The sequence below is a fragment of the Mobula hypostoma genome, chromosome 3, assembly GCF_963921235.1.
Source record: "Mobula hypostoma chromosome 3, sMobHyp1.1, whole genome shotgun sequence".
Classification (NCBI taxonomy): domain Eukaryota; kingdom Metazoa; phylum Chordata; class Chondrichthyes; order Myliobatiformes; family Myliobatidae; genus Mobula; species Mobula hypostoma.
In genome coordinates this window covers 9,335,705-9,350,910 of record NC_086099.1, presented here as the reverse complement: position 1 = coordinate 9,350,910, position 15,206 = coordinate 9,335,705, and the positions used below count along the sequence as shown (strand labels likewise).

At 42.7% G+C, this 15,206-nt stretch overlaps 1 protein-coding gene across 3 annotated transcripts in view; it reads right to left on the bottom strand.

Moving 5' to 3' along the window:
- dcc (DCC netrin 1 receptor) overlaps positions 1–15,206 on the bottom strand; it is a 1,425,388-nt gene that overhangs the window by 162,193 nt on the left and 1,247,989 nt on the right. For 2 of the 3 annotated variants that reach the window (XM_063042623.1, XM_063042621.1), the window contains exons 17-18: positions 3,152–3,393; positions 59–197 (exon numbers count right to left, since the gene is read on the bottom strand). In XM_063042623.1, coding sequence (XP_062898693.1) covers positions 59–197; positions 3,152–3,393 — 381 coding nt within the window. The remainder of the gene's footprint in view (positions 1–58; positions 198–3,151; positions 3,394–15,206) is intronic. The other variant, XM_063042622.1, reaches the window with a different exon arrangement.

The following is a 15,206-nucleotide window of genomic DNA, read 5'->3' as shown; positions in this document are numbered from 1 at the left end:
ACCAAGATGATTAGAACAACTGGGCTTTCCACAATTAAGACAGTTTGCAAAGACTCACCAGCCTCATATGTTGTAGCATGTGCTGTCATGCTCCACGTGCTCGACCTCCGACCTTTGGTCACCATGATCGAAAACTCATACATGGTATTGGGTTTGAGATTCGTCACCGTGTGACTCAACGTTGTCGCCTCAGTGGACTGCACAACAAAAGGACAGAAAACCGGTTAATAACTACCAGTAAAGAAGGTGGAATCCATTGACAGAAGTTAATACAGGCTACTCTGCATTATGACCATTCAATGAACAGAAATTTGCCTTTACAGAATGCACAAATTATTAACGTATGGGTGAATTTAAGGTTTGTATATGGCGATGTATATGTACAATGATAACAAATTTACCTAGAACTTTAGAACTTCGAAATTTCATGCTCAAGGAATTTGTATTCAGTGGCCACTTTTTAATTAGGCACACATTGCTGCTCGTTAATGCAAATATCAAACCAATCAATAATGTAGCAGCAACTCAATGCATAAAAGAACGTGGACCTAGTTAGGAGGTTCAATTGTTGTTCAGATCAAACATCAGAATGGAGAAGAAATGTTATCAAGGTGACTTTGACTGTGGAATCATTGCTGGTGCCAGACAGTGTGGCTTGAGGGTCTCAGAAACTGCTGACCTCCTGGGATTTTCATGCACAACAGTTTCTAGAGTCCACAGAGAATGATGTGCAAAACAAAAAAATAGCATCCGTTGAGCAGCAGTTCTGTGGGCAAAATTGCCTTGAAAATGAGAGAGGTCAGAAGAGAATGGCTAGAGTGTTTCAAGATGATAGGAAGGCAACTCAAATAACCACGCATTTAAACAGTCATGTGCTTAACAGCATCTTTGAACACAAAGCACACTGAACCTTGAAGTGGATGGGCTTTCGCAGCAGAAAACCATGAACATACACTCATTTGCCACTTCACTGAGTACAGGAGTATCTTTTGATGTACGATGTATCACATGTACTTCAAAGCATATAGTGAAAGGTGTCAGTTGTGTTAACAACCGACACACTTGAGAGTGTGCTGATGGCAGCCCACAAGTATAACCAAGTCAGCACCTATTATACCGCAACTTGGGTTGCGGGGGTAGAGATATGTGTCTACTGAAGGAAGTGTAAGGTACTCCTTCCCTCCGCTAGCCTGCAGGTCACCTTTGGGCAACTGAGACCAGAGCACAAAGAAATTCATGTTCTGCAGGTAATTAACTTTTAAGCAAGTACTGCTGGTATACCAGTTGAGTGTGATCAACAGTACAGACCACCATGAATGTTAGATTCTCTACCTGTATATTATGCATGTCATAACACTGGAGTTCTGGGTTGGAGAACTGTCTGTGGGCGCATGTGTGAGAGGGAAGAATGGGGCTTGTCTTGTTGTTGTGTTGTTATTGGTATTGTTTTTGTTGTTCTATAACCACTGGAATGTATGGCGACACTTGTGGGCCACCCCCTAGAACATCCTTGCATTATATTGGTTGTTAGCACAAATGCCGCATCTCACTGTACGTTTTAATGTACATGTGATAAATAATTTGTGCACGGAAGGACAGCATAACCGTATTACAATGCCAGAAATCCGGGTTCAATTCCATCTGTAAGGAGTTGGCATGTTCTCTCCTTGACCACGTGGGTTTCCTCCGGGTGCTCCGGTTTCCTCCACATTCCAAAGACATACGGTTTCGTAGGTTAGTTGGTCACGTGGGGTTAATTGGGCAGTGTGGGATCATTGGGCCAGCAGGGCCTGTCACCGTGCTCTATCTCCAAATAAAATAAAAGAAGTGAATCTGACTCTAACAGGAATACATTTATCTGACAAGACACCAGAATGGTTTCTTTATCTCACGCCCCTCCTCCACAATGGAAGCTAATTATTGTGAATTAAAGGAAAAAGCAAAAAATTTTAAACTTCAATCTTCAAGCTAGCTCTTAGGGTATTTATGAGAATAACATACATAAGAGATTCTGCAGATATTGGAAACACACACAAGTTGCTGGAAGAACTCGGCAGGACAGACAGCACTTATGGAAATAGTCGTATTTTGGTCCGAGACCCTTCAGCAGGATATCAAACGTTAGATTTCATGATATATGCCAGTGATGATAAACCTGATTCTGATTCTAGGATTATCTTCTCAGCATCTATGAGAATCAGCCCCGTCTATTCCATTTGGACTGATGAAGGGTCTCAGTCTGAAACTCTGAATGTTTATTCCTCTGCAATATGCTTCCCAAGCTGGGATCCACGGACCTTTTGCTTAATGGTATCAATCCATGGCATAAAAGCAGTTGAGAGCTCCTGTGCTGCCTGACCAGCTGAGGTCCTCCAGCATTCTGTGTGTTACCCTTTAGCTCCTAAAATGTTTCTTGTCAGCAACAGAATCAGAATGAGAATCAGGTTATCAGGTTCAACATCCATATGTCAACAATCAATATGTCAACATAGTGACATATGTTCTGAAATTTTTTGTTTTACGGTAGCAGTACAGTGTACTCGATTAAAAAATTACTAAATGTTACAAAAAGAACTATATAAAAAAAAAGCAGTTGACATTTTGGTCTGAGACCCTTCATTATGACTGAGTTCCTCCAGCATTTCGTGCGTGTTGCTCTAGATTTCCAGCATCTGAACGATTTCTTCTGTTTCAGATTTTTTTTGTTTTGTTTTTATTTCTGTGACACTCATACTTCGTTGACGAATTAATGGAGTGAGGATTTGGCGGAGTAATCATTCCTGCAGCGCAAGTGAAGGTTACCTTTCATCGAATAGAGATCGAACATTTAAACCTGGTGATGTTATTGTAGTGCTTCCTCAGCTCTACAGTGATGACGTGAACCCAAGGGAAAAACAATGGGGAAACTGATCTACAGATGTGAAAAACTGCAGCTTTAGACAGAGGACATGCTGGAATTCAGAGCACAAACTCAAAATGCTGGAGGGACTCTGCAGGTCAGGTAGCATCTATGGAGAGGAATAAACAGTAGATGTTTCACGTTGAGACCCTTGGCCCCATAGATGCTGCCTGTTGAGTTCCTCCAGAATTTTGTGTGCGTGTGTGTTGTATAAGAATTATAGGCTGTAAGGAAATATGAACCAACACTTACTTTGTACTTGGCATTGGCTGAGTAGCTTGTTCTCCATTGAATGGTATAAAAGCGGGTGTCTGATGTTACCTTCTGGTTCTTGGGCACGGCGTTGTCCGCCCAGCTGACTCTGACAGAGTCTTGACTGACTGCGACCGCTTGGACACCTACGGGTGGTAGCATGGGGGTGGAGGTGTCTGGGACTGAGGTGGGGAGGTCATCGAACAAATGAAATAAATCAACATCTAAGGGATCGAGAGGGTCTGGGACATGACAGTAAACAAAACCATGCATCGAGGAGCAGAGAAACAGAAAACAGCGCCAATATACAAGAAGTGAAAAATACAAAATAAAATGGTATGAAATGAAAGAGAAAATTATGAAAAAATATCATGTTAATTCATTAGAGCATCAAAATACCAGGATCAGCAAACATGTGATTAATCCAATTTTGATGAATAATGGGGCAATCTTTCATGAATTCATGCGAAAGCCATCTGTGTTTCTAACGTGAATAATATGCGTATATGTGTCCTGATAAAGGGTTTCAGTCTGAAATGTCAGTTGCTTACTCCTCTACATAGATGCTGCCTCCAGTATTTTGTGTGTGTTACTCTTGATTTCACTAACTTCCAGTAGTTTTTCCTGCTCCACCTTCCCTCTTCGTCCATTCCACTCTGGCTCCCCTTTGACCTCTTTTCTTCTCCTCACTTGACTATCATCTCCCTAGTTCTCACTTCAACCCCCATCTCCCCCATTCAGCTGGCTTCACTTATCAACTTCTAGCTTGTCCTCTTTCACTCCCCCCCCCCCCCACCGTTTTATTCTGGCTTCTCCTCCTGTCTTTTCCAGTGCTGATGAAGAATCTCTGTCCAAAACGTCCCCTGTTTATTCACTTCCATGGAAGTTGCCTGACCTGCTGAGTTCCTCCAGCATTTTATGTGCGTGTTGCTAAGAATTTGTACTGATACAGTGGTTTTAACCATGCATGCATTCCCAAAATATGTTATAAATGTTGTCTCATTAATAGATGATGGTGAACCACAACAGGAGATAAAAGTGCTGATGACTTGAAGTTTGATTCAGGCATTAGGCCTCATAACATTGCAGAGGAAGAAAGAGATGTTGCTGAGGATGAGATCTTCAGTATGGAAATTTAGTCTGTACTTATTTAATCTGCTAACATTTTGTAGGTTTTGTTTAAGATCTCCATCTCTCCTTTCATACACCCCTACCTCTTGCCCTGTCCAGATCCCACATGCTCCACGGGATCTGGATAGGGCCAGAAGTGGGAATGCATGAAAGAAGATATGGAGATCTTGAGTAACACACAGAAAATGCTGCCGGAACTCAGCAATTCAGACAGCATCCATGGAGGGGACTGGAGATCTTGACCATTCAAATATCTTAGTTTGCAGATTCACAAGTGCAATAAGCCAGTTGAGTTTTGATTTACCAACTTAGTTTTCCAATGAGTTTCTGACAGGGGAAGAAGAAACAAAGGGACTCTTGGAGAATGGAACGAATTGAAGGGATAATTGCACTATGAAGCTAATGGAGCAATTAGCTGAGACTACCAGAATTATTTGAGGTAGTAAGTGTGGTAAGGAAGGGACGACAGAGAGAAATAATTGAGCAAAGAGACAAACACAAAGGGATTTAACACAAAAGTTCAAAACAAAGAACTCTGCAATTTAGCAATAATATGATAATACCCAAATTTAAGAAATTACAGCAAAAGACATTAATTTTGTTCCAGTCACCCTGTTAAGAAGAAAGTGAAACAATTATTCTTTGCTCATTCCTTTCAATCTACTTATTTAAGAAAATGCAAACATGGAATGACAAAGTAATTGCAATTTTGTTGGGATCATCCACTGTATCCAATGCTCCCTACGTGGCTTCCTCATCACTGGGGAGACCTGCCTCCATCCTCTACAAAAGGTGCAATTTCCCAATGGCCACTCATTTCATTTCCGACATATCGATCCATGTCCTACACTATGGTCATGATGTGGACTTTGGAGGAGCAACAACTTATGTTCTGTCTGGGAAGCTCCAAACTGATGGCATGAACATTGATTTCTCTAACTTGTGGTAATCAGAATCAGGTTTAATATCACTAGCATATATTGTAAAATTTGTTGTTATGCAGCAGCAGTACATAATAATAAAAACTGTACTTTACAGTAAATATATATATATTTAAAAAGTTAAATCAACTAAGTTGTGGCAAAAGAGAAAAAAAGTAGTGAGGTAGTGTTCAAGGGTTCATTCACAGGGGCAGAGGGGAAGAATTTATTTCTGAATCATTGAGTGTGGGTCTTCAGGCTCCTGTACCTTCTCCCTGACAGTACCAATCAGAAGAGGGCCTGTCCTAGGTGATGGGGGTCTTAACGAAGGATGTCTTAATTATAAATTACTCCCTTCACTCCTCCCTTTTCTCACTTTTTCCATCCTGCAATTAGCTCCCCTCTTCGCACCTGCCAATCACCTCCCTCTGGTACCTCTCCACCTTCCCTTTCTCCAATGATTCACTCACTTCTCAGATTCCTCCTTCAGCCCTTAACCTTTACCTTTACAACATATGACCTCCCAGTTTCTTGCTTCATTCCCCCACCCAAAAATCTGTCTTCACCAATCACCTTCGAGCCTGTCCTCTTTCCCCTCCTCCTAACTTCTTATTCCGGCTTCTTCCCCATTCTTTTCCAGTCCTCATGAAGCGTCTTGGCCTGAAATGCCAACTGTTTATTCCTCTCCGCAGATGCTGCCTCCAGCATTTTGTGGCAGTTGTTCTGGTTTTCCAGCATCTGCAGAATCTCTTGTACTTACATTGTTTTTTGTTCTGGTTTCCATTGGGATTGGATTGTATAGATTGAATTGGATTCTGTTTTTTAAAGCAAAATGTTTGATATAAAGCAGGCCAGGCAACAACTTTGGACAGATGAACAAAGGGATTTGGCAGATGCAGGAAATCCACAGCATTAGAGATGGTGCAGAGGAAATTTACCAAGATGCTGTGTACGCCAGAGGACATCTCTTCTGAAGATAGGTTGAGTGAGCTGGTGTTTTTCTCCTTAGAGTGAAGAAGAATGAGGAGTGATTTGATAGAGGTGTACAAAATGATAAGAGGCATAAATTGAGCAGACAGCTGAAAACTTTTTCCCAGAGCAAAAATGGCTAATATAGGGAGCATAAATTTAAGGTGGAGATACATCTCTACCAAAGGAGGTGCAAGGCACTCCTTCCCTTTACCAGCCTGCAGGTCATCCTTGAACAAGGTGTAGCACCTGATTAGCCCCCATTCAGGGTCACGTGAAGCCATGGAAGCAGGCGGTGGATGGCCGGCTGTATGAGCACCAGGTGCTTAAAGGATGAATGAACGAGTGATAATTGTAAGGAAAGTATAGGGGGATAGCAGAGCTAGGTTTATACACAGAGAGTGGTGAGTGCATGGAGTATTCTTCCCAAGGTGTTAGTAGAAGCAGGTACATTAAGAAATTCATAGTTTGGCACATGGATGATAGAAAAATGGAGGGCTATGTAGGAGGGAAAGGTTAGTAAGATTTTTAACTACGTAAAAGGTCAGCACAACATAATGGGCCAAAGGGCCTGTAAAGTTCCACGTTTATTTTTAACACACACAAACTGCTGGAGGAACTCAGCAGGTCAAGAAGCATCTATGGAGAGGAATAAACAGTTGGAGATTTGGGCTGGGACCCCTCATTATTGTACTGAAGCAAGAACTTTTGAGAGCAATAGGGCTGACTCCACTCTGTTCTCAAATCTCCTTGTGGAACCTTCTTATAGTGTCTTCCATTTTCTTTGGCTGTGAATTCTCCTTGGTCATAGTCCACAGGACCCTTACTGATGTCTATTCCATTTCTCCGACACCTTACCCAGAACAAGGATAGGGCTTTCTTTGTTTTCACCCACTGTCCCACCACCCTACACTTTCAACGTATCATCCACCATGTTTTTGCCACCTTTAATGCAAAGAGAAGTCTAAGGTAGTTTAAGGTAGTGGGCTCGGTCCAGTACATCTCTGGTGAAGCCCTCCCAACCATTGAGCACATCTACATGAAACGTTGTCATAGAAAAGCAGCATCCATCATCAAAATCCTCATCACCCAGGCTATGCTCTTTTCTTGCTAATGACATCAGGTAAAAGGTACAAGTGTTTCAGGGCTCACACCACCAGGTTCAAGAACAGTTACTACCCCTCACCCAACAGGCTCTTGAACATGGAGTTAACTACTATACTCATTCTATTTCTGGTGTTCCCACAACTGATGATCTCACTTTAAGGACTCTTTATCTAATTATTTCATGCTTTTGTTATTTATTGCAATTTATTTATATTTGCATTTTCACAGTTTGTATCTTCTATGCTCCTGGTCTTTCATTGATCTCGTTTACAGTTACTGTTCTATAGACTTGTTGAGTATGACCACAAGAAAATAAATCCCAGGGTTGTATGTGGTGACATGTATGTACTCTGATAATAAATTTTACTCCGACTTTAAAGAAGATGAGTTGAGTGTAGCAGAGCTTTTCAGTTTGGAGTGAAAGAGGATGAGAGGTGATTTGATTTAGGTGTACACGAGGATAAGAGGCATTAACTGAGTAGAGCCAGTGACTTTTTCCCAGGGTGAAAACAACTAATACAAGAGGGCATAACTTTAAGGTGATTTTAGGAATGTATAAGGGGTATGTCAGAGGTAAATTTTAAGTTCTTTTGAAGAATTGAGCATGAGAGCCCTGACATGATGTTGCAGCTCTATAAAACACTGGATAGACCATACTTGGAGTGTTCATTTCTGGTTGCCTCATTATAGGAAGGATGTTGCTTTCGAGGGGGTGCAGAGGAGATTTACTAGGGCGTTGGCTGGATTAGAGAGTACGTCTTATGAGGATAAATTAAGCAAACTGGGGCTTTGGAGCACATGAGGAATGGGGGGTGGGGGTGGTGACTTGATAGAGTTGTACAAGATAGAGTGAGAGGACAGTCAGACTTTTTCCAGAGTAGAAATGGCTAGTATGAGGGGACACAATTTTAAGATGATTGGAGGGAAATATGGGGGCGGGGATAGCAGAGGTAAATATTTTACACAGAGAGTGGTGGGTGTGTGGAATGCACGGATAGAGGTAATGTAGTTACAATTAGGGGCATTAAAGAAACTCTTAGACAGTCACATGGACAATAGAAAAATGGAGAGCTTTGTAGGAAGGAAGGATTAGATTGATCTTAGAGTGGGTTATAAGGTCGTAGGCCAAAGAGTGTCTACTCTGTTGTAATGTTTTATGTTCTGTGCTTAATTCCAGTTTAATGCATCAACTGAATTTAAGTTCAAACTAAACCCATATTTCTTAGTCTTTAGTCTGGGTTTCAAGAGCACTGGTCCAGTAACTTCACCGCTGCTCTCTGCACACAATGTTCTTGTCAGAAAATTGCAAGGTTACATTTGATCTTTATATCAGTTTCACACTTTAAATCATTATTGATTAAAAACAACTTGATCTTTGCATACGACTTCTGTCATAAAATATTCACTAACAATGATTAATTATGCTGCCTGTTTCACAGTCTAGTGTGTAAAACAGTTGGACTCACTCTCAGGTAGAATGTTAGAGTCACAGACTCATAGAGCACTACAACACAGAAGCAGGTCCTTCGGCTCATCAAGTCCACACTAAACTGTTATTCTGACTAGAATGTCAGAGTCACTACAGCACAGAAACCAGCCCTTCAGCCCATCTAGTTCATGCCAAACTGTTATTCTGACTAGTTCCATCAACCAGCACCTGGACCATAGCCCTCCATACCATTCCCATCGATTCCTCCATATACCTGTCTAGTGGTCTCTTAAACTTCACTAGTGTATCTGCCTCCACCACTGACTCAGGCAGTGCATTCCACGCACCAACCACTCTCTGAGTAAAAAACCTTCCTCTAATATCCCCCTTGAACTTCCCACCCCTTACCTTAAAGCCATGTCCTCTTGTATTGAGCAGTGGTGCCCTGGGGAAGAGGCGCTGGCTATCCACTCTATCTAATCCTCTTATTATCTTGTACACCTCTATCATGTCTCCTCTCATCCTCCTTCTCTCCAAAGAGTAAAGCCCTAGGTCCCTTAATCTCTGATCATAATGCATACTCTCTAAACCAGGCAGCATCCTGGTAAATCTCCTCTGTACCCTTTCCAATGCTTCCACATCCTTCCTATAGTGAGGTGACCAGAACTGGACACAGTACTCCAAGTGTGGCCTAACCAGAGTTTTATAGAGCTGCATCATTACATTGCGACTCTTAAACTCTATCCCTCGACTTATGAAAGCTGACACCCCATAAGCTTTCTTAACTACCCTATCCACCTGTGAGGCAACTTTCAGGGATCTGTGGACATGTACCCTGAGATCCCTCTGCTCCTCCACACTACCAAGTATCCTGCCATTTACTTTGTACTCTGCCTTGGAGTTTGTCCTTCCAAAGTGTACCACCTCACACTTCTCCAGGTTGAACTCCATCTACCACTTCTCAGCCGACTTCTGCATTCTATCAATGTCTCTGTGCAATCTTTGACAATCCTCTACACTATCTACAACACCACCAACCTTTGTGTCATCTGCAAACTTGCCAACCCACCCTTCTTCCCCCACATCCAGGTCGTTAATAAAAATCACGAAAAGTAGAGGTCCCAGAACACACCCTTGTGGGACACCACTAGTCACAATCCTCCAATCTGAATGTACTCCCTCCACCACCACCCTCTGCCTTCTGCAGGCAAGCCAATTCTGAATCCACCTGGCCAAACTTCCCTGGATCCCATGCCTTCTGACTTTCTGAATAAGCCTACCATGTGGAACCTTGTCAAATGCCTTACTAAAATCCATGTAGATCACATCCACTGCACTACCCTCATCTATATGTCTGGTCACCTCCTCAAAGAACTCTATCAGGCTTGTTAGATACGATCTGCCCTTCACAAAGCCATGCTGACTGTCCCTGATCAGACCATCATTCTCTAAATGCCCATAGGTCCTATCTCTAAGGATCTTTTCCAACAGCTTTCCCACCACAGACGTTAGACTCACTGGTCTATAATTACCCGGACTATCCCTACTACCTTTTTTGAACAAGGGGACAACATTCGACTCCCTCTTATCCTCCGGTACCATTCCCGGGAACTACGAGGACATAAAGATCCTAGCCAGAGGCTCAGCAATCTCTTCCCTCACCTCGTGGAGTAGCCTGGGGAATATTCTGTCAGGCCCCGGGGACTTATCCGTCCTAATGTATTTTAACAACTCCAACTCCTCCTCTCCCTTAATACCAACATGCTCCAGAACGTCAACCTCACTCATATTGTCCTCACCATCATCAGGTTCCCTCTCATTGGTGAATACCGAAGAGAAGTATTCATTGAGGACCTCGCTCACTTCCACAGCCTCTAGGCACATCTTCCCACCTTTATCTCTAATCAGTCCTACCTTCAGTCCTGTCATCCTTTTTTTCTTCACATAATTGAAGAATGCTTTGGGATTTTCCTTTACCCCACTCACCAAGGCCTTCTCATGCCCCCTTCTTGCTCTTCTCAGCCTTTTCTTAAGCTCCTTTCTTGCTTCCCTATATTCCTCAATAGACCCATTTGATCCTTGCTTCCTAAATCTCATGTATGCTGCCTTCTTCCATCTGACTAGATTTTCCACCTCACTTGTCACCCATGGTTCCTTCACCCTACCATTCTTTATCTTCCTCACCGGGACAAATTTACCCCTAACATCCTGCAAGAGTTCTCTAAGCATTGACCACATGTCCATAGTACATTTCTCTGCAAAAACATCATCCCAATTCACACCTGCAAGTTCTAGCTTTATAGCCTCATAATTTGCCCTTCCCCAATTAAAAATTTTCCTGTCCTCTCTGATTTTATCCTTTTCCATGATAATGCTAAAGGCCAGGGAGCGGTGGTCACTGTCCCCCAGATGCTCACCCACTGAGAGATCTGTGACCTGACCTGGTTCATTACCTAGTACTAGATCTAGTATGGTATTCCCTCTAGTTGGCCTGTCCACATACTGTGACAGGAATCTGTCCTGGACACACTTAACAAATTCTGCCCCGTCCAAGCCCTCAGAACTAATCAGGTGCCAATCAATATTAGGGAATTTAAAGTCACCCATGATAACAACACTGTTATTTTTGCACCTTTCCAAAATCTGCTTCCAAATCTGCTCCTCTGTATCTCCGCTGCTACCAGGGGGCCTATAGAATACCCCCAGTAGAGTAACTGCTCTATTGTACTTATGTACTTATAAGTACATCCATGTACTTATCTAAACCTCTTCTAAATGTTGCAATCGAACCTGCTTTATCACTTCTGCCGGCAGCTCATTTGGCACTCCAGCCACCCTCTGAAATATTTCTTCCCCTTAATTATTTCACCTTTAACCCATGACTTCTAGTTCCAGTCCCACCCAACCTCAGTGGAAAAAAGCCTGCTTGTATTTACCCTGTCTTTACCCCTCATAGCTTTGTATACTTCAATTAAATCTCTCATTCTCCTGTGCTCCAGGGAATAAAGTTCTGACTTCTTTAACCTTTCCCAATCACTTAGGTTTTTTTTAACGGCATCTGATCCATTGGTTGTGACTTTGCTCAGTTCTGCCATGTTGGTTTTGTGGGTTAGACGAGTGTCACAGCTTCGCTCTGCTGGTGCCTCACCATTCCTATGTAAGCTTGATGGTGATCCCAGCCTACCTTCTTTCACTCCATACTGAGTTCAGCTGGACTCATTGAAAGACACGTGGAAAGAGTTCGAAGATAATTAAAATTGAAAGGCAAGGACCTACTGGGTCGTGTGAAAAGAACAAGGGCATCAGAGGAGTAGCTCAAACAAAGCATGTTCTCGTCCCATGCAATATCTTTGCACAGTACCTATTGAGAGACGAATCATGAGAATGTTAAATCATGAATTTTCCAAGAAACAACCGAATGCTGTGAAAAATGAAATACAGTTCATTGAAGCCTATTGAATATTGACAGGCCTAGACAGAGTGCATGCGAAGACGATAAGCCATGATGGAATGGTGGAGCAGATCCCATGGACTAAGTGGCCCAATTCTGCTCCTACGTCTTATGGTTCGAGAGGAATGCGATATGAGCATGTGATACTGGATCTGCTATTAAGGAATGAGACAGGGCAGGTGAGACAGTTTGTGTAGAGGAACACTCTGCATCCAGTGACCACAATGTCATTAGTTTCAAAGTAAATGTGCAAAAAGATAGGTCTGATCTGCGAGCTGAGATCTAAATTGGAGAAAGGCCACATCTACTCTATCAAGGCCTTTCACCATTCAATGAGGTCACCCCTCATTCTTCGCTATTCTAGTGAATACAGGCTAGAGCCTGAAAGCGCTCTTCATATAACAAGCCTTTCAGTCCTGGAATCATTTTCGTGAATCCCCTTTGAACTCTCTCCAGTTTTCTCTTGAGGTTTTAGCTTTCTGAGGCTTCAATGAGGAGAGGATTCACTCAGAGAAAGAAAAAGAAGAGAAAAGCTCAAGGTTAAGTTGTTTTTTCTTTCCCTTCTTTGTGTCTGCTCAGTTTGGACAGTAGAGATGCCAGGCAGGATAGCTGAGTGCTATCTTGCAGGATGTGGAAAGGCAGGGTCACTTCCAGTACCACTGACAACTACAGCTGCGAGAAGTGTATCCAGTTGCAGCTTCTAACAATCCGCATTAAGGAGTTGGAGCTGGAACTGGATGAACTCTGGATTATTCAGGCGGCTTGACGGGTGATAGATAGACCATTAGACAATAAAACACTGTAACAGAATTAGGCCATTCAGCCCATCAAGTCCACTCTGCCATTTCATCATGGCTGATTTGGATCCCATTCAACCCCATACACCTGCCCTCTCACCATATCTTTTGATCAATCAGGAATCCTCAACTTCCGCTTTAAATATACCCATAGACTTGACCTCCACCATAGTCTGTGACAGAGTATTCCACAGATTCACTGCACGTTGACTAAAAGTATTCCTCCTTACTTCTGTTCTAAAAGGGCTCCCCTCAATTTTGAGGCTGTGCCCTTTAGTTCCAGATACCCCCACCATAGGAAACATCCTCTCCACATCTACCTTATATAGTCCTTTGAATATTTGGTAGGTTTCAATGAGATCCCCACTCATTTTCTAAATTCCAATGGGTACCGGTCCAAAGCTGCTAAATGCTTCTCATATGTTAACTCCTTCATTCCTGGAATCATCCTCGTGTACCTCCTCTGGACTCTTTCCAATGACAATACATTCTATCTGAAATAAGGGGCCCATAACTGTTGACAGTACTCCAAATGTGGCCTGATTAGTGTCTTATAATAGGAGATATAGAGGGGTAGTTACACCAAAGGAAACAGGGTGACAGTCAGGAAGGGGAAAGGAGTTAAGGAGCCAGTGCAGAGTACCCATGGCCATCCCCTCAACAACAGGTACATCACTTTGGATACATTCAGGGGAGATGACCTAACAGAGGAAAGTCTCTGGCACTGAGTCTGCCTCTGTGACTCAGAAGGGAAGGGGTGGAGAAGAGGCACAATGTAATGATAGGTGATTCATTAGTTAGGAGAACGGACAGGAGATTCTGTGGGTAAGAATGATGTCTCCCAGGTGCTAGGGTCCAGGATATCATCATTCTTAAGTGGGAGGGTGAACAGTCAGAAGTCATGGTCCAAGTAGGTACCAATGACATGGGTAGGATGAGTGATGAGGTTCTGCATAGGGAGTTCAGAGAGTTAGGTGCTAATTTAAAGGGAAAGACAACGAGGGTTGTGATCTCAGGCTTGATACCCGTGCCACGTGCTAGTGAGACTAGAGCTAGGAAGGTTATACAGTTTAATATGTGGCTAAAGAGTTAGTGTTGGAGGGATGGCATAAGATTTTTGGATCCTTGGTCTCTCTTCCAGGGAAGGTGGGTCATGTGCAGAAGAGAGTATTTGACTCTAAACTGGAGGGGGACCAATATCCTAGTGGGAAGGTTTGTTAATGCTGCATAGTGGGGTTTAAACTAGAGTTGCAGGGGGATGGGAACAAGACTGCCAGAACAACTAGCAGAGAGGTTGAAGGCAGATGTTGGTAAGACCTCAAAACGTTGAGCATGGTGTGACTAGTGTCGTGAGCTGCATATATTTCAATGCAAGAAGTATCATAGGATGATAGGAGGATGATAGAACTAAAGATGAGGTAGCTGCTTTACAGAGGCAATGGGTAGTGAGAAGAAGCTGTTGTTAGGGCAAAATTGTAGTCAACAGGATGAGCTGCACCATAAAAGGCAATTTGGAAGGCAAAGGATATATACATCCCAATGAGGAAGAAATATTCTAAAAGGAAGATGACACAACTATGGCTAACAAGGGAAGCCAAAGCCAACATAAAAACCAAAGAGAGGACATATAATAGAGTAACAATTAGTGGGAAGTTAGAGGATTGGAAAGCTTTTAAAAACTAACCAGAAGACAACTAAAAAAAGTCATTAAGAAGTGTAAAAGAGAGGCGAAAGTGGATATCGGATGCTGGAAAACGATATTGGGAGAGCTAGTAACAGGGGACAAGGAAATAGCAGTTGAGCTGAATAAGTATTTTGCTGAATAAGGGTTGACTATTCTCTAAATGGAGAGAAAATGCAATAAACTGAGATGCAAAGGGCCTTGGTGGTCCTTGTGAGTGATTTCCTAATAGTTAATTTGCAGCTTGAGTCTGTGGTGAGGAAGGCAAATACAATGTTAGCGTTCATTTCCAGAGGACGAGAATATAAATGCAAAGATGTAATGTTGAATCCTGCTGAGGGACTTCAGCTCGAAACGTCGACCGTACTTTTTTCCATAGATGCTGCCTGGCCTGCTGAGTTCCTCCAGCATTTTGTGTGCGTTGCTCGGATTTCCAGCACCTGCAGATTTTCTCTTGTTTGTGATGTAACGTTGAGACTTTATAAAGCACTGACGAGGCCCCACTTGGAGTATTGTGAGCAATTTTGGGCCGCTTATCATAGAAACCATGTACTGAAACTGGAGAAGGTT